Here is a 25,432-nt window from a genome sequence, read left to right on the forward strand (position 1 = left end):
TGAAACTAAGTGAGGAAAAAGTCAACAAAATGTACTTCTCTATACATACCATAAGTTGTGTTACTTGTGTGTAGGTGGTGTTATAAATCCAAAACTATAGATGGTGAATGAAGCTGATGATATGATTTTTCCAAGTGATAAATGCAACACCAATAAGAAAGACAGCAGAGCAATAAATTTACTAATCTGTAGAATTTTCAGTATAAGCTTCGAGGTCGATGAAAGTCTTCCAGGAAATTCTTTGAATGCAAAAAATTCAAAATGGATATACAAAAAGATCGAAACCATGACAACGAAAATATCATAACCAATCAGCTGTCTGATATAGTGGGGGCGGGAGGAAATGTACGGGAACGATGGAATATCTATTATGGAAATTGCCCTGACTCGGAGATTTTCGGCGCCGTAGAGTGGTTCCTTTTTTGGACGAAATCATCCTAAATACAATCTACCAAACCGATATTGAAACGCCTCCTACCTGGATGAAAACAACCGGGATCTGAATAATAATCCACATTTAACAGATGGGAACTAAATTTTTGTTTTCGTCTTGCGCTCCCCTGGGTATATAGAATTTAAAGGTACATGCACACTATAGCAAAACTGCTTCGCTCATGTATATTCGCTTCGCAATAACCTTTAATTTTTTTTCAGCTTTTTGAAGATACTTTCCTCCCACTGGTTGGTGAACGCAAAGCTTTGTTTGAATATCAAAGTGAAAAGTTCGAGGTATTGATAGAATCATTTGAAAAAAGGATTCACAGACTCCTGTCAAATTTTATACCCAATAGATTCTGATTAGATTTTATAGGTATTCCACTTTTATTACACCGCCTATAATCTTAACATTATACCATAAAGATCAACTAATGAATAGCCGTAAGAGTTCATATTCTATGGTTTTAATTTCTAACTAATGGGTTAGGAAATTGCTTTCTTTTTATGCTATGTGACCTATCGTCCTTGTACATTAACGTAAATTCTTGCTCGTATTTCGTCGTTATTAGAAACACATTAGTGAAGTATCAGCCAGTCAAAAGTTACAATTCAAATCACTATTCAAATACACGCAAGGCATCGCACACATTTGGGACATTCATGAAATCGGGTTGACCAAAGAAGAACGACAACTCCAGGTATGTAGGGTCACAGAACTCGTAAATCTACACCCCTTTTTTCATAAGAGGCAGTAAAGGCCGGTATCCACTTTCGCGCGAAATGGGCGACATTTTTTTTCTCGACTGTTTTTGCCTAAAGAAAAGATTACGTCATAAAAAAGTTTCGCGCGAATTAAAAAAAAAGTTGAAGGAAGTTCGTCAATTCTTTCGTGGTTACGTCAATTTTGACCAATGGAATTGCTTCATTTTTCAACCGGCCAATCACCTTACAAAAACGTTAAAAAGTTTTCATTCATTTCATGCGAAAGTGGAGACCGGCCTTTAAACAGTTTCGCTCATTTCGCGCAAAAGTGGAGACCGGCCTTTAAGTTTTAATGAAGCTCTTCTTAAAGGACTATCTTTTGCAATTTTCAAATTTTGATATTTAAAAAAATTCAAGCTTTGAAAATTTGAATTTTAGTTTAAATTATACAAGAACCCTTTTTCATAAGAACCAGTAAATCTTGGCTGAGGCTCGGCTATTGCTATATTTTGTTGTCATAGAGTTAAATATTCTCAAAAATGTTCTTTTAATTACGCTTACTAAAGTGGCTTAAAAACGTTTGAAACTAGCTTTTTCTTTGCTTGTTCTGAAATCTGAAGCTGGGATAGTTATTAATTATTTTGACCAAAACGAAAGTGTCATGCTCATAAACTTATTCTTATAAAAAAGGAATGATACCAACCCGTCCAAAGGAAATTTTGACCGGTTTTCAAGTAGAAGATTCCTAAAAAGACGCTGAAATGTACAGATATTCATTTTAATTTTGATAATCGTTTATTCAAACTTCTAAGTAAAAACAACGAAAATAAAGAGCTCATTATCCATACATGATAGTGGACGGAGTACATAGTAATCATCGATTGGTACAATGCAATTCTTATTTTTTATCAACTATTCGCTTTTAGGAAATGCTGGATAAAAATCGTAGAGAACATGATTATCAAAACCAGATCAAAGAAGCCAAACTCGATATTGTAATGGACCGTATGCGACAAGACTCATCGAGAGAAGTAATATTTTCTAAACGCTATTTTATAGATTCAAGAAAAGTAATCTGGTTAATCTCACGAGATTTAAGTCTAAGCTTTTGTGAATTTATTGCCATTTTCGCGATAATAAATCTCACAAATTCGCGTGAGATTCCTGAATCGCGAAATTAAGTCTTTGATAAATTTTCAAAACGTAAACCCCCGAGAAAAAATCTAAAATAAAAGCTGGTGAGTTTTTAACTCGTGATAATTTTTAGATGAGGTTTGTACTGGATGATACTACAACGGAGCCTCTTTCATTCGAAACTCTAAAACTCGAATTTCCCTTCAGTTAACAATGCCTTATGAACCAGCCTCCATAACTCGAATGTCTCCTTAAGTGGAACAAATTTGTGTTCCCTGCCTGTGAATGTTCGAGTTATGGGGGCTCCACTGTAATTTCATAAAAAACTGTGTTTTATGTAGCCTATATTAGACGTCACGGCTTTTTTCTTCGCAGTGAAAATGCCGTATTTGGGTCGTGAGGTATTCGCTATGTATTAAAGTGTTGAATTTTCTTTTGATAGGCGTTGAACGGAAGTTTACATCAATCTTTAAATATGATGGAAGGTATCAAGAAAGGGTAAGTTTGATTTATACCGGGTGCACCTTTAGTCCAAATTTTCAGATATATAAAACTTTCAAAATTGGCACTTTTTTGAACTACCTCGGAGGTCCTCGGAGGTTAATTCAACCTTTGTTCGTTCGTCCGTTCGTTCGCTCATCCGTCCGTCCGCCCGTTTGTCTGTTACCAACTTTTCTCTGCTCTCAAAAAACTTTTAAAAATGTTTCAGTCACACTGCTCTCAGCAACAAGATTCAAAATAACGCACTATTCAGGAAGTAAATGTATTTATCATAAATATGATTCTGTCTTTTAAAAACAAAAACCCCTATCTAAATAAACTAAATAATGAATAAACAGCATTTTTACGCACGAGCAAGCGCAGCGAGCGAGTGCGATTCTTTTGGCAAAAGCGCGGGAAAAAAAAGCTGATATGCGGGGTGATAAAATCAATTTTTACCCTTTTTCAGCCTCGTTTCCATTCAGACTTTCGTCGTCGTGTGCAACTGTCTTAACTCCGAACATGAAGAATTGTCAGTTACACCCGACTGTCTGTTGGAAGCATTACGTAATGGATCAAATCTCTTTTTAAATCGAGCTCCGGCGTGAAAAACAGTAGGATGTTTTTCATACGACGATAAATACGTCATTTCTTCGAGAAACGTCGCGGGAAAATATATAAGTATCCTTCTCGATCGGGAAACGTCGCTCGGTTCGGAACCATACTGCCTTTTAACAGTCAAAACAAAGATGGCGGCAAAAATAAACAACTGGTTGCTACCGCTCTTTTGCTATTTTTCTTTGGTTTTTATGCTTTAATGAGTTGAATTGGATCATGATTTTTGTGTGATTGTTACAAGAGATGGTTGATGATGAAGTTTTCTTATTATTCCTTCCTGAATTTGATGTTTCGTTTGGTTTGGCATGAGAGATTGATGCAATCTCTTCTTGAAAACAGGATATTTTATCTGGTCGATATTTTATCAACTTTCACAACAAACTAACTTCAATTTTGCCCGTATATTTACACAAATTCTAACAAGGCAGTTGACTGAATATTTGTGGATAAATCTGACCATGCTATATTTGAAAAATTTTGCGATATCAAAAAAGTTTGAACTCACTTTTTTATGATGGTCAGATGGTAGATGCGGCACCCAAGGCCAAGGAAATGGTTGTGGTTGGATATGAACTGGTTAGTTTTAATGTAAAAATTTAAACCCAGAGCAAAATTTACTGATTGATGATTGATGGTTTAAAAATGCAACGTGGAAAACTTTTGGTTGTTAATTTGGACATATTCTTGAACGTGCGTTTAAAACGTGGAAATTTTTGCTGTGAATTTGGACATTTTCTTCTATGTGCGTTTTAAACGTGGAAAACTTTTGGTTATGAATTTGGACATTTTCTTCCACGTACATTTAAAACATGGAAAACTTTTGGTTGTGAGTTTGGACATTTTCTTGCACGTGCGTTTTTTAAAACGTGGAAACTTTTGCTGTGAATTTGGACATTTTCTTCCATGTGCATTTTAAACGTGGAAAACCTTTGGTTGTGAATTTGGACATTTTCTTCCACGTGCGTTTAAAACGTGGAAATTTTTACTGTGAATTTGGACATTTTCTTTCACATGCTTTTAAAAAGTGGAAATTTTTGCTGTGAACTTGGACATTTTCTTTCACGTGCTTTTAAAACGTGGAAATTTTTGCTGTGAACTTGGACATTTTCTTCCCCGTCGTGCGTTTAAAATGTGGAAAATGTTTGTCGTTTCGTTAACTTGACATTTTCTTCCATATGCATTTAAAAAATGTAGAAAAGTTTTGCTGTCAGGCAAAAATAAAACAAAATGTAGTGTTTCCGGAATGCGGGTGAAGGAAAAAAGCTTTGATGCGGCCGGCCAGAAGAAAAATTTTTATTTGATTTTTTTGATGACTTATATAAGTAATATATAAGATCATTGAAATAGAACTTTAACAATAACTTTTATGTACAAACAGTATGAAGTAAGCCCTGAATATACTAATGTATCAACTACTAACTAACAAACAATTCTTGATCTACAAGTGGGAATATCTGACCAAACTACTTTAATAGCTTAAATGCTCCAACTTGATTTTTTTTATAATGAACTATATAGATGAACCCATAGTCTGCGGCCAGATCAGAAAATTATTATTTTTCACCCGGTTGGTTTCCACAAGGGCTACATTTTTTTATTTTTACCTCAATTGAAAATTTTTTCAAGCAATATCCTGGCATGAAGACTTTTTTTCTTTTTGGAAATTTTGGAAATTATGATTGTCAATTACTGTATGTGACATTTTTTGCTTTTGCAGCATGATTTCGAAAATTACTAAATGCCTTCTGCTAGGGGAATTTTTTCCTTTCGACGTTCTTTCAGATTATGAAAATGTTTCCCAGTACTGTATATATGAGATTTTTTTTTCTTCTTTTGCATTACACTTTTTTATATAAGAACCAGTAAAATCTTTCTGAGCCTCGACTGTTCTTTTTTTTTTTGCACTTTGAGCTTCTATCATGTTCTTATTAATAGGATGTAAGTCAGGTATTTTAGGAATTATACCCAATTTTTATTACTTTGACCCCTAAATTGATTGAAATTGAGTAGTTTCAGGCTCAGCATTGTTCTTAAATTGTTCTTATTTTTTGGCGATTTTGAGCCTCGTTGTTCTTATAAAATTGTTCTTATATTAAAAAAAGTGTATGTTTGAAATTATGAAATTGTTTCCCTGTTTTGAAAGTTTTTTACTTTTTGACATGCATTTCAAAAAATATAACTTTTGGATGCTATAATTTTTTACCTTTTTTTCAAAATTTTATATAATTTACCTTTTCTCCAATATTTTATATATTTAAAAAACCTTTTTTCCAATATTTTATATATGAAAGTATAGGCAAAATATTTCATCTATTTTGAAAATATAAATTTTCCTTTGGTTTTCTTATTGTAAAATATTCTCAATTTTTGATGAACAAGATCAATTTTTGAAGATATACATTACCCCCTGATTTAAGAAAACGAGAAAAGAGAAAAAGTATTTTAGGTTGAAATTTTAAGATATTTGAGTTAAAAAAACTTCAAAAAAGCAGTTTGTTTTGAAAATAGAATCAAATTTCTTTTGGTTTACCAGAGTTTGTACATGTTTAAAATGCATTGATAGAAATTTTTCTTGCTCTCGTGACGATCATGAAAATTACCAAAAAAGGTTTGTTCACCATGCAAATATCGCGAAAATAGCCCAAATCATGCCTCGAATTATTTCACCCAAACGGCTGGGTACAACTTTTTAAAATTGTATCATAAAATGGCTAACTTTCTCATTCCCGGGAAAACATACCTGCCCCGTCTCCGGGATCTTTTTGCTTCTAGGCGTCTCCGGCTAAAATCGGTGTTAAATCTACTTTTGTGGCGTTTTGGTCCTTTTCCGTTGTACACTAGCAATCGGAACGTTTCGCTGGGAATAAGGAAGTTTAGCAATCCTACGGTATGTAGTGTAAAAAACCTTTCGCTTGCGAACACGAGATTTTCGTATCGTGCGTAACCCCTTTTACAATTGATTCCAATCTAAGGTATTTGGAATTCCACAAGCAACAAAGAGGGTTGATTGAGAAATATCCGAAGATGATCAAAGAAGAAGTGAAAAGATATGCTACTTCTATGTCTTCTTTCTTCAATGCTGCTGAACAAGGCTCAAAGGTACATTAAACGTTAAACTACCTACGAAGGTTGATTTTTTCAACACTGTTCTATACATAGATTTATAGATGGCGTACTTTTGCTGAAAAGTATGCCGTGGTTAGGTTACCTAAATCACGTGACATTGCAATAGAATTTCAGCGCTTGACCAATCAGAAGCTTCGCGGGTTTTCGAAAACAATAGCAGCAATATTTTTTCCGATATTCACTTTTTTTTGCCTGCAATGGCTTAAAGCACGACATCTAGCCCTTCAGGCTTTATAAATCTATGGTTTTATACCCTTCTATTCAGAAAATTTAAATTCCATACAACCAAGTTCCAAGGAATTTGGGGCTTCATTTACCCCCGGAAACCCGTACAGTTTTTAATGACAAGACGATTTTGTCCCATGGAGGACGTAGTGAGTGACTTAAACAATATAAGCAGCGCATAACTTAAACCCGCAAAAATAGTATGAAAGAAAATTTAACGTCGTCCTCAGTCAGTCAGGATCTAAAGAAATCAAAACTAACCATCTCCGCTGAAGAAAAGACGGCATACTGTTAAATTTATTATACTAACTGGTACTCAGCCTCTTCATGGTACCCCCAACGAGTTAGGTCCCCTTGAAAAATTGCTTTGAGTTAGGTACCCCTATTCAGCAGATAATTTCTTTGAATTGACACTTTTTGGTCTTTTGTCATTCTTAAAATCATGCTCACGCATGAACGCCTGCTAATAAGCTTTGTTGTTATGCTATAAAGATGGCGGCTGTAAATCAAAACAATCACATTAGAAAAATATAGCAAAAGATGGCGTGATGGGAAACGAAAGAAAAATTGGATGGGAAACTAGTTGCTGGGGTAAAAAAATTCAAAAATTTTAAATATTTTGAAATATTCGATTTGGAAAATATAACCAGCCCCAAGAGCCTCCATCAAGACAGCTAGGTACCCTTAATGAATAGGTAACCCCAAAGAATTGCAAGGCATTAGTCCCCCTCTACTAACCTGGCTTAGGTGCCCTTCAGATTTCTGGGGGGGGGGGCTGATACCATGCTCTTTCAAGGTTTAGTAGGTAAATTTACAAGGGGTCTGGTTTCAATTATAGTTCTGGATTTCCCCGCCTGTTTTTTTTTCTGGTATAAAAAGGGGAGACAGGCCATATTTTAGAAAAGCAGGGCAGCATCCGTTGGTGGCCGAAAAGGGCACTCTAAAAAGGCTATTTTTACCAAATCTTTAGTGATTTTAGGAGGGGCAGTATCCGATGACCGAACGCTAAAAGGGCATGAAAATGGCTACTTTGTTATAAAACCTGACACATTATCCTTATCTTTTCTCCTTTCTTCTCTTTTTAGGAGTACGCGGAATACGCGAAGGTAAAGATGATCATTTTTCGTTCGTTCGCTCTTCAGCAGACCCTAAATAAACATGTTTTAAAAAGAAGAACGTAAATTAAAAAACTGAAAAACTGAGCCATCATAGAACCTCTTCAAATCGATCAGAAATGATCAAAGCGATATTGTCTTGTACTCGGAACACTCTTTTAAGAGACCTGAATCGTTTTCAACTTCCACCATCAAAACTTTTTAGTTTGTGAAGGTGTTGTACAGCGAAGAACTATCAAATGGTGTGATATACGACATCTTGGAGCCACCTGATATGGACCTTCCATCAACCACGGCAAGTGGTGGAAGATCTTCTCCACTTTCCACTAAAACATTCTTGACTGATTTGGATGACCTAGGTAAATGTCTTTTAAAGTCTATTATTAAAGTTGCTTTCATTTTAAGTGTGCACATTCTTTTGCTAGGCCCATTTCTAGAAATTGTCCTATACCCGATTAAACCGCCTCTATAGATACAATCAAATGGTGCATGGGTCGTCGCGTTCCTATGTTCCTACTGACAGTACCCGTCGAAAAATGAGTATGACGTGACGTACCCCATCCTATGAAATAGCCTTGTTATGATATGGGAAACCGCCCTCGCTTTCACTACGCTGACATGGTTTCTGTATGTCACAAAAATCACAAAAAGGAGTGCACGCTTTAGGCGAACGAACATTAAAATAATATGATTAAATCGTTTCATTTTCTTTGACATTTTTCACTCAGTAAAAATGTACCCGTGAAGAAAGTACTTATTGCTACCCACTCAAAACTTAGATATCTAGTAACCAGTGGCATGCGCAGGCTCGTATTTTTTCTCTATCGAAATATGTTTTGATCGCTCGGTATTTTTTTTTCATTTCAGATGTGGAAAGAGAAAGAATGCCATATGTTGAATCGTTTGCTCTATCACCCAATCTCTTCGAAGAATACAAGAAAAAGTAAGCTTTAGTGAACATTTAAAAATGTTGATTTTCCGGTTTACGGGCGAGGGGAAGGTTTTGACTTGGCTAGCTGCAAATATTTTTACTGTAGGGACAAACCCTTGAGACCCATAGTATCTTTCGAGGGATGCAACCGCATATGATTGGTTCGAAAGTAGATATTATTTTGAGACTTTTTTGAGAGGGCAACCCAGCTGGCACACAACCTTGTTTCAACGTTCATTTAGCATTATATGGACGTTGTGAACGTTAGATAAACGTCGAAAAAACGTTGTGTGCCAGCTGGGAAAACTCCTAACCCAAAAATACGTAAAAAGTTGACGATTTTTCAATGTTGAATTAAACGAAAATATTGATCTATCGGATAGAGTATGAAATTCTGAGCAAAAATGTATACTACAACAAGTGTTTTACTAAGAAAATAAATTAAATGCATCAAACCTTCTCTAATTCGAATCTTTCTATAATTCGAACTAAAACATTGACCCTCACAGAACAGGAAATTCGTACAAAATACTAATATTATGTGATGCCCCGGTGGGGTGTACTAGGTTTGAGAGTTGACGGGTATTTCTGAGCCAAAGTTTGAAAACCCTTAGAAAGACTTTTCCCAAAATGAGAGAGAAAAACTTGACGTTTTTGGGACCCTTTACGGAGATATTTCTCAAAGTTTTTGCCGATTTTCACTCGACTTTTGTCCAAATCTTTGAAAATTACAACCCTTTGAGAGAGGAAATTTCGAAGCACATACCTGACACTCACTTTGCTTAAGTACCCCCCCCCCCCGGAGTATGATGCCGATCTTGTGTCCGTCGACCATTCTATTGACCGAAACATGTACTCTTGAAAGCTCTGACATGTACGTTGTTTGATATAACTTGTGCTTTACATTCCCAGATTTGTTGGTAATCTTTAAATTCATCTGTCCCAACGGAGTACAGAAGTGTAATATGAGATTCGGGAATTCCTGAATGTTTTTTTAGTAAGGTTTTCACATCACCAAATGTATCTGTTTCTTTCAAAGTGATTGTATCCAGCTCTGGAGAGAACTGACAATCAATGTTTAAGTTCATCTCCATGGCTGGTTTCACTATCAACGATAATACCAACGTATCATTACATTCTCGGCTTAGTTTATCGAGTTTTAATGAGTCGTCAAGATGGACATTTTTGAGATATAAAAACTGTTGGCGAGGTTGGATTTCCTTTTGTCTGTAGATCTCTTCTTTCAACTCTCGAATGTTATTCAACGTCAATGATTTGTTTTTATAAAGGTCTATTGAAAATTGACCTGTGAGGAAATTGATATTTATCTTTTTCGATTGGTTTATAGTGTGTTTCGAATGGTCAAGAAGTGTAATTTGGTCGAACCGATTAGTAATGCTTAGATTAATTTCTAATTCAAGAATCAGGTTTTCCTTTAATGTTTCTCTATCAATCCGAAATGTTCCTCTATCAATCAGAAGACTGAACAAATCATGCCAACGTGTGATTGTCATCCCTTCATGTTTTAGAACCGAATTCTGTGGTGAAATGTCTGTCCATTGTTTGCAGACTTGCTCAATAACAATTTGTAGATGTGAGAGTTTATCTTCATCTTTTAACAAAACAGAAAATGGCACCTTTAATGTTTTCTTTAAATGAAAAGGATACTTTATCTTGATAGATCGTATTCGGCTAACATTCAATCGTTGTACGATCTCCAACAGCTTCGTATCTTTATCGTCAACTTGTATGGCAAATTTAATAACCCCATGTGGTCTTTCCCAATTATCATCACTAAGAAAATATACATCCAAATCCTCTACTTTCCGACGTCGGTAACCCCGCCTATGAGCATGGTAATAAATCAGCCTTTGTTGTGGTATTTGTGCTAGTTTATGCGCCATGAATTGTTCAACACCAAGTCCATGGTCACCTTGGTAGTTATAAACCAAACACAGATCTCCCTTGAAACTTGTAATATGGATCGGTTGAATCATTGTGATTCCATGTTCTCGGTAATGGATACGCAGATTGATGTTTGTAGTATAGAGAACAACCAGCTTATATTCTATTAAACTCTTCACGTTCCTTCCATACCCCATTTGATCTTGTATGCTGGATGCATAATGGATCAACTCTTGCTCTTCACACGGTATCCCATATGAATGCTTTATCCAGCATTTCACATCCCAATCACTGAGTGAACCATTTTCCATCAACGGATAACAAATCAGCTTTTTTACTGCTTCTCCTGTGATTATAACTGATGGAAAGTTATTCGCTGTAGTGATAAACTCTATATTTTCAATACACGTTTGGCCCACTGGTAAATCAAGAATAAGATCTTTAACATGTTGCTTATCGGTGAGAATGACCTTGCCTTGAAGGAGGTATTTTTGGTAAAAGAATTTACTTATGTGGCGCTTTAAATCTAATACTGTCCAATTATTCTTAAGCCTGTAATGATATGTTTTATCGTCAACCTTTATATCAAGTGTTACTGATGAATCTGGTAACAGCCTTTTGATGTCAATTTTAATATTAGGGTCAGTGATTCTCAAAAAGAAGTCAACATTGCCTTGATCAAATCTTCCATCATAAAGTTCTGTAAATTTCTTTTCATTGACTTGTTGTTCCTCATAAAAAATTCGAATGTCGTTATTTTCATTTTTCGTTGGAATGCGAAATCTTGTTTTGATGCTTTGGATGAGTTTACTAAGGCTTCGAATGTTACACCAATAGAATGTTGACTTATATCCTCCTTCCTCAAGATTGACAAAGAAGTGATTCTTCATCTTTTAATCTAAAGAGGTATTTTAAAAAAAAAAAATTATTTATCCACAAAAAGTATAAATCTATGTACTAAGAGCGATTTCCAATTCAAACTGTATCAAGAGAATGCGAATTTTGTTGGAAACGAAAATCTTTTAACTCTATCTAACCAATCAAGCAGATTTTCAGCTCTTTCTCTTAACACTGTTTGTTTCTCTTATCTATACGAATATAAATGAATGCTTAGATAAGTACTTTTGATCGATTTAATTACCATCCAACGTGCTTGTTTCGACATTAATTAAATCTCATTTAATTAACCAAATATTTTACGTGGAGAAAATAACCTTCGGGAAGACATTCATTGTTCATGTGTTTAAAAATTAACTCTGTATTATGCAGTAGGTCTTTGTTTCTAGAACCAACAAATTGCGCTCCTGATGGTTTTATAGAGGTCTGTGATTTATAACAATCAACCTTACCTTTTTGTTTGATTAGAAAACTCGACGACCTCTTTAAAAAATCTTTATTCCAATTTTTTCACTTGTAGCATTTGCAAGGAATTTTTGGAACATTTGCAATTATGGGAAGAGGATTCGAAAACAAAAGCTGAAAGTATCATGATGGCGAAAGTAAGCAAAATCTTTGAGAAAATAGATCTCTAATTAGCAACTTGTAATGCTCCTATCAGCCCTAATGTCACAAAAAGAATGGGATTTAGTTTGCTAGGAATAAGTGACGTCAAAATTTTGGCTATGGGAAAGTCAAAGTAACGACATTTGACGTGGTACCTCCTCATGCTCTTAGGGTTGACAAGTGTATTGCAAGTAGGATTGTGGATTACATAGATTTACCGTGCGTAAATCTAACAAAATGACAATGTCAATTCTCGGGTCGATAAGTCTAGTTTTTTTATTGCATGACTAGGTCTCATAAGAAGTTTACTATAAAGTAAACACAATTATATTGTCAAACAAAGGTCAAATCTGCCAGAATACACGTTTTTTTATAAGAACATCCACTTTTTTTTAAGTTTTAAGCCTAAAAATCTTTTTAACTTGTTGCACTTGCACCATTTTTGAGCATTTTTGTCCATTGTCCATGTCTAAAAAGCCTTAAAATGTTCTTAACTTGTTCTTAATATTTTGGCCATTGAAGCCTTATGTTCTTATTAGTTTGTTCTTGTAAAAAAACGTGTACAATTTTCTGAAACAATTACCTCCCCCTAGATTGAAGAAACGAACAATGAATTGGATTTAAGGCTCCATCTACACGACCCGAGACCTGGTCGTGCTGAAAAAGATGTGCACGATGTTCGGTTAAGTAAGTTTGAAGCTTCTTCTTCTTTGAATTATTGTTTGTACACTTATACAATTACACGGTTTTAAGAACCAGTAAATTTTGCCTCTGGCAAAAAACACGCTTAGTTTCTTTACATATAAAAACTTGAAATGGTTTTAATATCTGTTAAAATCAGCACTGTCTTAGTAATTTTTGAAATCTGAGGCTCAGATTATTCTCGATTTATTCTTAGATTTTGGCCGATCTTTAGCATCGTGTGCTTATAAAATTGTTCTTATAAAAATGTGTATTTTAATGAGAAAATAGACATTGATAATAGATAGATTAAACTTATCAACCCTACAGCCAAGAGCTGACGCAAACATCGAAATTCACTTGACCCTAGTAAGTAAAGGCGAATTACTTACTGACATTTGGGTCGTTAGGTTTCACATATATAGCCCTCTCAAATAGAGAAGTGAAGTTTTTCTTACATTAACGAGTAAAGGCGTATTATCTACCCGATTCAAAATCTCATTTTTTATTGCCATTTTCACTTTTAAGCTGAGTTGACCGCTCACCAAGATCGCGTGGATCAACATTGTGCAGGTGTTCTTGAAGCGTTAGAATCCATCAAAAGATCTTATCAAGATATGTCTTTCGGACATCTTCAGGAGGTTTTCTTTATCATCTTTTATCAATTCATATTGGAAGTTTATCGTGGCTTGGATCACGAGATTTACGTTTGGCCACGTTTCGAGAGAATCTTCTATCATCATCGGGCAATTTTATCGATCCGTCGATTTTGATACATTACTCCCATTGAGTTTTAAGCCGAAGGCTAGAGGCAAATAATCAACCTTTCCCAAGCAAGAAAAAATGAAACTCCGAAATTTGCACCGTATTTCGGATGAAGGATTGAATATAGCACTTTATAATATGCCAGTTATGAAAGGACAAAGCGAGTGAATTTAAGTAAAGTGACTCGAATAAAAACTCACGTCTGCTTATCTTTTTAGAACGATAAATTTCGTAAATCGGTTGAAGAATTGGAAGTCTCCTTCACAGCAGCTTCAAATACGCATGAGTATGTTATTTCAATGAATATTCTTTATACTAGTTGAAACTGTCCATTGGCAGACCCGCTGGGAGCCCTTTCCACTGGAAAGATGAGCCCTTTCCACTGGAAAGATTGACAAAAATTTCGTCCTCGGTGGGAAAATACCTTAGAATTTCAGCCCACTTGGAAATTAACTTTTATTTCATCTCCAATTCGAAATTCAATGTTTAAAAATTGCACTTCAAAACCATGGTCACTGAATTTTTTAATCTTGGGACAAGGGAATTTCTATCCTCATTGGGATTACAATAGGAATTTTTATCCCTACTGAGAAAAAAAGTTCCACCCGGGCTGTGAGACAGGGGTGTTTATGTATTTCAAATATTTCAGTCAAGTTTATATATTACCACAATATGAAAGTGTGAATATTAAATTAAATGCTCAAGAAGTATATTTGATTTGAGAGGCCAAGCTTAAACGAATTAGGTGAAGTTTTATGTTTAATGTACGACGGTAGGTGCAAACCATAATTTTCCCATCTTTGTTTTTTTTTTTTCAGGTTAAAAGCAATGCAAGAGGAAGTGCATGGGAAGCTTGACCAGGTACATGCATAGATATCTTATATAAAACACTGTATTTGCCAAGCAACGACAAGTGAAGCAAAATAATGCGCCATCTTTACTGACAGTAGGTCACAGTTTGGCACCGGCAATTTTTTCAATCAAGCAAAAAAACTGGAATGGCGCGAAGCGATGAGGCGAAAGATGGATCAAATTTCCAGCACCGAACTATGGTCTACTTATTAAACATGGCGGATTATTTTGATTCGAATAGGGACGGAGTAATTCTATCTAGTGTTTTATATAAGATATCTGTGGTGCATGTCGTTATGTTTTCTCGAATATAGTGATGTTCATTTTGTCATGTAATGACATGTAAGGCACATTTTCAAATTCCAATGACTTCAACAATTTAAGATTTTTTTAAATTCCAGAAATATTCTTTTTGTTTTTCTTCAAAATCCCAACAGTTCAACGAAATCATTCGTGCATCGATTCGTCAGTTTCGAAACACGTTAGATACCACACTCAACAAGCTGAGAGGATCCAATGCACAATTCAGAAAATCACTCAAGTGAGTATAGTACCATTGTATAGTTTAGCTAGGTTAACTACAAAACCTGTCCCTCTTTTAGCGGGGCTAGAACAGATAGAGGTATTGGCATGGTCATCTTAGATTATGTTATTGTCTAAGACGAATCACTATCTAAGAAAAAACCCAAAGCCGAAGAAAATTCGCAAACAGGTTCAGAGTTTATAGTCAGTAGAGTTGCCAGTCTTCTTCGAAACTCTCCCGCCGATTTTTTCCGTATACCGCCATAACGCCATCCGTCATATTTTCTCGCCTTTACTATCACTGTAACGGACGATAACATTGTCTATGGTCATATGTGATACATTTTCTTAGCCTTAGAACTAAAAATCACAAGGATAGGGTTAATGGGCGTTTCTCTGATGGAGTGGAATGTAAAATACCTTACGAAGGAAAAAAAAATAGCGAGAAAAAATAAAGTGAAGAAACTTTTAGGCAAGTTTTCAAACCTGTTCAACTTCAAGGGAGTCGTTAGAAAGATTTTCACAAAAAATGACGAATCTTTACCTAACTTAAATTTGAAGTTTTCCCCTTTTAGGTAGTCTATCTCTGTCCTCTTATTTATTTCAGGATATTTTCAGTTGGAGGGAATTTTTCACCTGAAGAAGTTGATGAATTTCGTAAACGACTTGTAAGTCTAAACCTATCATTATAAAGTCTGTCTCAAAAAAGTGTGTGGACATGTAACTTTTTAATAATTTCCCATTTATTACCTACAAATGCTATGCTAAAAAGTTAAACGCCGTTGGAAAGATAATTCTCGAGGAGAATTATATAAAAGATTGAAGATTTATATAAAAAATCAAAAATGAAGAAATGAAGATTAACAAATGAAGAACTTTTTTTACTTGGCTTCAGAATCATGACATGACACTTAGAGCCTCACGGATTGCAAATCTGTGTTCAGATTTTCGTATCGTTTTTAGATAAATAGTTACAGCCCTGCTGAATTAGGTCTAGTTTGTCATTTATTTTGGCAATTTTAGCCCCACTTCACAGGGCTGTAACTTTTTATCTTTTTCTTGATAACTCAGGAAAGAATGGCGTCAAAGATTGACCACTGTGAAGGAAATGTTACTGGAGAATTGGAAGGGTTGGAAAATAAACGATTGGAAGTTGCCAAAGAGAATGCCGGGAAACTTGAAGACAGGTTTGTTTTTGTTTCTATTTATTCGTGCGTAACTTTCCCGCTTGTACTGAAAATGTCTGACAGACTCATGTTAGAGTTGATGATAAACACGATGATATGATTGTAATATACACGCAATACCCGTAGCACCAAGGTAGGATATTTGGCTACAGTTGGCAAGGTTATGGGTTCAACCTCTAGCCGGTGGGTCATACTAAAGACTCATGAAATGATAACTGATGCCTTTCTCTTATGCTTAGAAGTCGAAGATACAATTCAAGGGTAAGTTGATGAATCTAGGGAAAAGAGTGAGGTCGTTTCCTATCTTCGGGTAGAGATGAAAAAGGGAGCCTTCCGGTCGCCCTTGACTTTCAACAAACATGAGCTGCTACTACGATGCACTTCAACTCAAGATCTTTGAGAATTATAGGTTAATAAACTTTAAAAGAAGAATACTCAAACAATAAAATACTCTTTCAATAATTATTTTGAAATTGACGGTAAAGACAGTTCAATCATTTGTGATCATCAATTTTTTTTAACAAGATAAATTGAGAATGAAAGGAAACTCAAGACTCTTTTAAAATGAGGAAATAAGAAATAAGTCCATTTGCGTAAAAAGAATATTCAAACCCTTGATAATCAGAGTTTGTCCATCAACGAGTTAATGTCAAGGACCTAATTAGGTGCGAATTGGTGAAAGGGGATTTTCTGATTTTCACAATCAGTGGAAGGATTTTGAAAATAATTGCCGACTAAAAGATGACGAAAATACTTATTAAACCACCACAAATACTTTTCCCCGTTTCGTAAGGAGATTCTCATTACATAGCTGTGTGTATTTTAAAATATTTTAATACTTTAACTGAGTATGTAAAAACTGTTCTCAAAAAAAGAGTAATATTAAACTATTAATAATCAATTTACAATAAGAAGTTCTGTAGAAGTATTAAACAGCCAAGGGAGACGACAAGTATAAAAGGGAAAAGGGGAAAAATTCGATAAATATTCACTCGTTCTTAAGAAAGAAATGGATGTAAATGCTTCTAGTCATCAAACCATAAACGGTAGTATCATTCAGATGAATTTCTTAATGAGCTTTGGTGAAAGCAGAAGAAGGAACCTTCACAGAATTCACAATTTGAATGCTTTAAAAGAGTTTCAAAAAGAGATAGATCAACTTCACTTATGTCTGTTGATAATAAAATGGGTCGTTTTCACATATGTTATATTGGCAAATTTGACGCTTATCCTTGGTCTGGTCAATATCGGCAAACAGAAGAGGCTATCCATTTCCAAGAAATTGTTCATCTATCTGTCATGTATTGATATGTCAACGGCAATAACGGCGGTTGCTAATGGTTACATCAAAACTCAGCACCAATCTTCTCAATTTGCAGTGGCTATCATTTCTGCTATTTCACAAGGAACTTTCTTAACTGGAATTGTAACTTTTGTATTGATATCTACTCTTCGGTTTATTTCACTGAAATCCCCTTTCAAGATGATAGCCAATCGAACGATCTATTTTGCGTTGATTGGCGGGTTTATTTTTGGACTATTTAATGGCGTTTTGAATTATTATCTACAATCATTAAAGACATTGGAGATATGGTTTTTATGCATGATCTGGCTTTTCTTAGTTTATCTTTTGGAAATGTCCACTCTAACGACCATGAGTCTTCTCTCTTTCCGATATTTGAAGAATTTTGAATTCCAGTCAAACGATGATGCGTCAAAAAGGAAGGGAAATAGAAAAGATATTTGTAGACGCTACCATCAGAAGAAGAAATATGCTGTAAAAACACTGACATATATATCAGCATCTTACATTTTGAGTAATTTGTCCATAATACCTATTATATGGTTCTACTTTCAAATTTTGTCCTCCAAGACAGATCACCAAACCAAAACAAGATTATTCTATTACAAAGGTATTTTATTCAACATCGCTTTAACGAACGCAGGAAATAATGCAATGATCTATATGTTACGGTCAAAGGAATTACGGAAATTTTATGTTAGGCTGATCAAATGCTCCAAAACAGAAATCAAGGGTAGTCGATATAATGTGACTTTAAGAGAGACAATTACAGAAACGAGACACTGAAAAAGTTCGTGAACACTTAACTTAAATGCAAGACGGGGAGCAAGTTGGAACGAGTCAAAAAGGACTTGCAGTCGAAATTCCGAGAGTACGGGGATGGTTTAGAGATCGTTATTGAGTGCAATAAGACAATCGTCAATTATTTAGATATTACTCTTAACCTTGAAGATGGTTCATTCAAGCCTTACCTGAAACCAGACAACAAACTTCAATATATAAATACTCAATCAAACCACCCTCCAAACGTGATCAGGCAAATACCCAAAACGATCGAACAACGACTGTCAAATCACTCATCCAACGAACATATCTTCACCGAAGCCAAAAAACCGTACGAGAAAGCGTTGAAAGAAAGCGGCTACAACGTCGAACTTTCGTATAAGCCAACCAATCCAAAGAACACACAGCCAAAAAATCGCAAACGCCACATCACATGGTTCAACCCGCCATATAACAAGAAAGTTGAGACGAAAATTGCCAGAAGATTTTTGCAGCTTATTGACAAACACTTCCCGAAACACCATAAATTCAACAAAATCTTCAATCGCAATACCGTTAAAGTAAGCTATAGCTGCACCAAAAACATCAAAAGCATCATCCAGAGCCACAACAAAAGCATCTTGAAACGCAACACTAACGGTAACGAGATCCCACCACAGTGCAACTGCAGGGTGAAAGCATCTTGCCCCCTTAACGGCTCATGTTTGGTGGAGCGTTCAGTTTATCAAGCAACGGTCACCTGCGACGACGAACCAGATTACGGTGAAAAGTTCTACATTGGGTTAGCCGAACCTAAGTTCAAGAAACGATACGCCAACCACAAGTCATCCTTCGCCAACGAAAAGTACGAAAAAGAAACTGAACTTTCCAAGGAGATTTGGAGGTTGAAACGAAAGAATCGTGCCCCAAAGATTACTTGGAAGACAGTCCGTAAATGTCCACCGTTCAATCGTGCTTCGCTGAAATGTTCACTCTGCCTTAGCGAAAAATTAGAAATTGCCACATTCGACCAACCCGAGAAACTGTTAAATTCAAGGAATGAACTGATCTCGAAATGTCGGCATGTGAATAAGTTCACCCTCAAACTCCACGACACCAAAGACTGAAATGACGTCAATTACTTTGACGAAGACTTTACAGTGCACAGTATATTTTTGTAAACTTGAAACGAATTTTTGTATAGAATTTTTGACTGAAGATCGTGACGAAAAGAACACAGATCTCGTGGGAACAGTGTTTTGTATGGAGACGTATGGAGGTAAGTTCCAAATTTGCCAAGAATGCCAGATTCACCACTTCTTTTTTATTTGGCATTTATGGCACTCCAATTTTGCCAACTTTGCCAAATTTCTGTCAATCGAATGTAAAATAATTGGCAAACAGGGCAAAATTGGCATATTTTGAAGTCAATCGAATTGGCTGTTTAAGTATCAAACAATTCTTATCTCAACTTCAATTTATTGTGAACACTTAACTATAAATTGTTTATAGAATTTTTTATTGGTTCTACATTAATCCTATTCGTGCTGGGGTTTTTCTGATTGGTGGTGAAACTTATGTTGATAACTCCTAAAATAATATAGCTTTTGGTATGAAATCTTCTGTAAATTCCTAACTTTTATTTAGCTTCAAAATGAAATAATTTCTGACAACCTAAAAGCATGATGAGTGACGTTATCAAAATATTTTCAACTCTACCATTATGTTCCAAACTATTTCGATGTACTTTATTCATATTTTCACTAAATCGATTTTTCCACATTACCCATTTTACCCTGGAATCGTTCTTCAAAAACACTATGTAAATTTTTTTGTAGATTCAAAACATTTCTAAATACATTTTTAAATTTGCAGTTTGTCTTAATTAATGTAAGATTTCCAGGGCAAGGAGTAAGTTGCTAATGTATGCTGAATGATTGGCTATTTAATTTTTCATGGACCGTACTGGCCGTTTTGTTCTCCATAATTTTCGTGAATTGGTCAACTTCATAAGTTTTCTTAATCATTAACATTTTAGGTTCTTTGCTAAGTCGAAAATCAAATAATTAAAACACTTCTTGTATTTAATTCTACTGAAGAAAGTTTTTTCCATTTTCTATCGTTTTTATGTGAAAAAAAACATCAATTGCGTCCTAATGTTCAAATTACAATTAATAATGTACGAATGAAAAACGAAATTGCAGCAAGAAAATGAAAGAACAATTTGTCTCGTTAATTTCGGGAACATTTCAGCCCATGTCCCCTTTCTTCGTGTAAGAAATGAATTTATTGATGGATCAGTCAAACAATTCAACCAATGTTATTGATTGGGAACATTTTTTTGAAACTTTCAAATTGAACAAATCAAATTACAATGATACCGATTGGAATAGTTTATCGACATTCAATCAAGAGATTAACCTTCTTCAAACCATTTCTTTTGTGTTAATGTGGTTTGTCTTTGTTTATTCGTTGTCCACAAATTTGATGCTCATTTTTGGTTTAATGAAGACAAACAAGGGCAAAAATTTGATAACCCCGAAGAAATTGTTCTTATTGATATCCTGTATTGATATTTGTATGGTATGTATGGCCATCTTAGAGACTCACTCAGAAAGAATCTCGATGCCTCGGTTTTCATTAAGTCTCGTCATTGCAAGCTCTGGTGCATCCCATGTATTTGGTTGCAATATATTTGTTATCATATCCATTCTGCGTTATATCGCACTTCGATACCCCTTCAAAAAAGTGTCAAGGAAATCTATTCAAGTCGCCCTGTTCATTGCATTAATGATTGCCATTACTGAAGGAATATTGGACTTTATGGATAAAACTTTGCCACAAACCCTGTTGTTGTCTATTGTATTAATATCCTGGTGGTTTGTGTTGGCTTTCGGAGAAATGGTTTTGATGACTGTTATCAATGTTTTATCTTTTCGGTATTTAAGGGAGTGCCAACACGAGATAGAGAAAAGAGGTTCAACAAATGGCGACAAGAAATCAGAGACAAGGCACATCAAAAGAAAAAGATATGCAGTTCAAACATTGACTTATATAGCAGTTTCGTACAGTATTTGCAATTTAGCAATGCTTCCCATAATGTTGTTTTTAATCGACCCCTTTCCTGAGTTATCTAACTGGCAATGGCATTTAAAACTCACACATATCTGTCAAATTCTCTATTACTTTCTTCTGGCAAATACTGGCAACAATGCTCTCATATACCTTTTACGTTCTAAGGAAATTAGAAAGTTTTACCGGAAGACGATTGACGGTTGTTCAAATGAAGAATGATCAAGATTTTTATTTTCTTTAAAAAATGTTAATAAGACAAGTTTCAGTATATCTATTAATGAAATGTAAAGTTCACTTTAAAAAACAATTAACAAGCTGCGTTGGAAAGTCAGCCCTATTTAAAAGCGTAGAATGATTGAGAATAAGTACGCATCTGTTTTCTTGAAAAGTCCAAAGGGAAATGGACGAAAAGCCATTTTCCAATTTGGATTTGTTTGAAAGTTGATCTTTCAAGGAAAAAGTTGATCTTTTTTTATGTTTAAATTTTTTTTAGCAATTTGCATCTTTCTAATTTGGAAAGATGTAAAAAGATCAACTCTAAAATAATCTTTCCAAAGCATCGGCAGATGATAAAAATCTCGAACCGATTTGAAGAGTCACCTGGGCTGACTAATAAGGTTCGGTTTTATGAGACAGCAAACAGTATTACAAGGATTTACAATTAAGAATATGAGCAAGAGCGATTGAGAATATTTAAGTAATCCATATACCTATTTAAATCTAAATGGTTATCATACATTATACGAAACCATTTTTCTTATTTACCCCAATTTTTGCAAAGAAGAAAACTTATTTTTGACATTTCGTGATCTTTGAGAAATGTTAATCAAAATTTTTTGAGAAATCCCAATTATTGCAAATCTACGTTGCACGTCCATGTGATCATATGGCATCGTCATTTCGAGATTTTTCGTTTGTAATCATTTCCAGGGCAATTGACTGAGAAAGAAAAATATCACAAATTCTACATCATCAAGTTTTTTTAATAAAACGCTCTTAGGTTTTGAATCGATCCTGTGCTAATGAGCCGATCTTTGCTTGGAAATTTTTTGTTTGTTCTTTAACTTTCCAATCAATATTCGTTATTGAAAATGCTTATTTTGAATTAAACCCGTCCTCGTTTACCCTTTTCATAATCTAAAGATAGTTTTGAAAACTTTCATATCAATGTTTTTCCCTTTTTGAGTTGCACTGAATTTGAAGGCTACCATGGGTGGACAAGCCAATCAAAACCATTTCGAAAGTCTGGACTATTTCTCCAAAGCACTAATACTTTTTGTTTTAATTTACGTTTTGATTTCAAACTCATTACTCATCTATGGTTTACTCAAAGCTGATGGTCACCAGAAGAAACTAACAATCTCCAAGAAACTTTTTTTGTTTCTCTCCATAAATGAAATCCTGGCATCAATCTTTGCTGTTTTAAACGATTCCTTATATTTGCTGCAACCGCCATTATATCTCCAAGCCTTGATCGCTTTCTCAACACACGGATTTTATTTCACCGGCTATGTTTTATTCATGGCAATCTCTGTCTTTAGATTTGTATCGATTAAATACCCTTTCAGAAGGATTCCCAAATCTACCATCTATACAGGAGTGGTAATTGGGATACTAATAGGAGGTATCAACGGCGCCTTGCAATTCTTTTTAATATGTAAACCGAGTGAAAAGCTTATGGGTGTGGTGTCTGCTTATTGGTTTATCGGCTACTTTGGACAAACAATTCCTTTGATTACAATGACTGTTTTATCTCTCCGACATCTGAGTAAACAGCGTTTCAAAATTGACGAAAAAATGGAAAATGATGCGAGTATGAGAAAGGACCATAATGTAAACGTTAAACACGTTGAAAAGAAGAAGTACGCAGTTAAGACATTATTGTACATAACTTTATCCTATGTTTTTTGCAACATGCCGATTTTGTTTATAATCCTAAGACAAGCTCGTTTGATTGTTAGCAGCGACGTTAAGGTGGATGCTATCCTAAGACATTTGCCCTCTATATTATACTCCATTGCACTTGCTAACACAGGTAATAATGCCACCATATACATTTTACGTTCAAGTCAACTACGCACCTTCTATCGGAAGAAAGTTTCGAGGAGTAAAAGTTATACACGAAAGGAGAGGAAAGACTCTTTTAATGATATCGAAAGCGAGCTCTGAGTGCATTTTTAAAAAGTGTGCAGCGACACTGCCGTTATTTCGTTACCTAATGGTTAGCCCAGCAAGATAAAATTGTATTTGAGCGTGTGTCAGTCAGCCAGTCCAGCACTTGCTTCAAGTAACCGGACTAGCCAGGCAGCTGACAGTAATTAAGAAAGTACTGGGAAAGAGAGAATTTGTTGTTACCAGTGGATACCCCTTAAAACCACATACCCCTTAAAACCCACAATGTTGCATTTTTGGCTTTCATAACTACCAGATTTAATTTTATGTGGTATGTTTCACTTTTTTACAACCTCTTATAAATGTTCTTTCATAAAATACCAAATTTTAAGGATTTTAAAGATGCTAAAGTATCTTAAAATTCGAAGTTATTCAAAATTTTATCAAAAATCCCTTCAAAAAATCAGGTTTTTTGGACCTAGAAATTACCCAACTGAATTTAAGGTCATAAAACCTATACTTTTTAGATACCTATACTTATGGTAGGTATGAAAAAATCATTTTCATCTTCGTGAATAGACCCCAACGAAAATGACAGGCCCTTAAAATTCTACTTTAAAGCACTTTTATGGTGATGATCAATAAAATCTGAAAATCGACTTTCTCAAAACCTGGTCATGTTGCATACCAAAATGTCACAAATTTGATGGAGATTTAGAAAAACATTAGAACCATAGGTCAAAAATGAAGCGAATGAAGGTTTTGGCCTTTCGTAGCCGTTTTTGACGAAAAAACCACACACAATTGCATTATGGGCATGAAATCCTGAAAAATGAAAATATTGTTGTGGGAATGAATTTCTAGCAAGTCTTTGAACCATTGAATCACGAAGCAACACCAAATTTGTATCCATCAGCTTGAGTATCCCGTTAGCAAGGGTCGGACTTTGTGGTTTTTAGCCTTTTTTTTGTAGGTTTTAAGGGGTATTTTGATTTTAACACATATTTTTGAGATCATTTAGGTACTAATGGTATATTCATAACATTAGTAACTTTACAGTGAATCACTGTTCAAAATTTGAGGTCAAAAGAACTTTTTTTGTAAAAAGTTATTCGAGAAAAACCATTTTGTAGGTTTTAAGGGGTAAATAGCTAAAACTGCACTTTTTCACTTCCTCGTGAAAAACTGAAAACTGTTTTCTACAAAACATCACTGCTAGGGAAGACAATCATAGACAACGTACTTTCAACACAAAAAGTTTCAGCCTTACACTCCAACTAAACAATGAGATAGAGGGTACCACTTTTTATTGTGGGTTTTAAGGGGTATCCACTGGTACGAAAATATAAAATGTTGGATCATCGACAATTAATTGAGCAAACATGAATGTAGAAACAGATTGTTAATGAAGTCGTTTGTTTTTTCGCAAAGTAAGATTTAGATTGTATGGTGTTTTCGTTTTTAAATAAAACCTCTAATTTAGCAAATATTCCCTTCCTATAGCTTTTTCATGAAACTCTATGTATATTGAAGGATGTAAAAAACAAATATAAATCTTTCTCTTGATTGGCCTCGTTTTTTTTATGACGTTCGATTTCGTTCCCTTGAAAACGTTCTTTCTTTTCATTGATTTATATTACAGTTTTAAACATCAAAATATGAGATTCTACAATCAAACATCTATTCTACACGTCAATGGTACTAACTCTTCTCAAACCAAATCGCCTGGTATAGATTATAATAATTTAACATTACGAATCAAATGGCTTATATTCAGCTACAATTTCGTGTCAAATTTATTGCTGATTATCTGCTTACTCAAAACCAATCGTGGGAAGAAGTTGAACCGAATAAAGAAATTATTTATATGTTTGTCTTGTGTGGATATACTAACAAGTTCCTTATTTCTCTTACATGCTTATCTTGAAGGATACAAGATCGTAAGGATAACAGTAGGAGCAATAGCGCAAGCTTTTTATTTGATGGGATGCACGAT

The 25,432-nt window shown here is 34.8% G+C and overlaps 1 protein-coding gene across 1 annotated transcript in view; it reads left to right on the forward strand.

Moving 5' to 3' along the window:
* LOC136822956 (coiled-coil domain-containing protein 180-like) overlaps window positions 1-25,432 on the forward strand; it is a 56,123-nt gene that overhangs the window by 15,581 nt on the left and 15,110 nt on the right. The window contains exons 15-30 of the mRNA XM_067079258.1: window positions 655-729; window positions 1,008-1,136; window positions 2,067-2,171; window positions 2,717-2,772; window positions 6,345-6,471; window positions 7,809-7,829; window positions 8,044-8,197; window positions 8,706-8,781; window positions 12,092-12,173; window positions 12,771-12,864; window positions 13,387-13,499; window positions 13,842-13,909; window positions 14,442-14,484; window positions 14,913-15,016; window positions 15,605-15,665; window positions 16,069-16,184. Of these exons, the coding sequence (XP_066935359.1) occupies window positions 655-729; window positions 1,008-1,136; window positions 2,067-2,171; window positions 2,717-2,772; window positions 6,345-6,471; window positions 7,809-7,829; window positions 8,044-8,197; window positions 8,706-8,781; window positions 12,092-12,173; window positions 12,771-12,864; window positions 13,387-13,499; window positions 13,842-13,909; window positions 14,442-14,484; window positions 14,913-15,016; window positions 15,605-15,665; window positions 16,069-16,184 (1,424 nt within the window). The remainder of the gene's footprint in view (window positions 1-654; window positions 730-1,007; window positions 1,137-2,066; window positions 2,172-2,716; window positions 2,773-6,344; window positions 6,472-7,808; window positions 7,830-8,043; window positions 8,198-8,705; window positions 8,782-12,091; window positions 12,174-12,770; window positions 12,865-13,386; window positions 13,500-13,841; window positions 13,910-14,441; window positions 14,485-14,912; window positions 15,017-15,604; window positions 15,666-16,068; window positions 16,185-25,432) is intronic.

Source organism: Clytia hemisphaerica, unplaced genomic scaffold (genome assembly GCF_902728285.1).
Source record: "Clytia hemisphaerica strain Z4C2 unplaced genomic scaffold, Clytia hemisphaerica genome assembly, whole genome shotgun sequence".
Lineage (NCBI taxonomy): Eukaryota > Metazoa > Cnidaria > Hydrozoa > Leptothecata > Clytiidae > Clytia > Clytia hemisphaerica.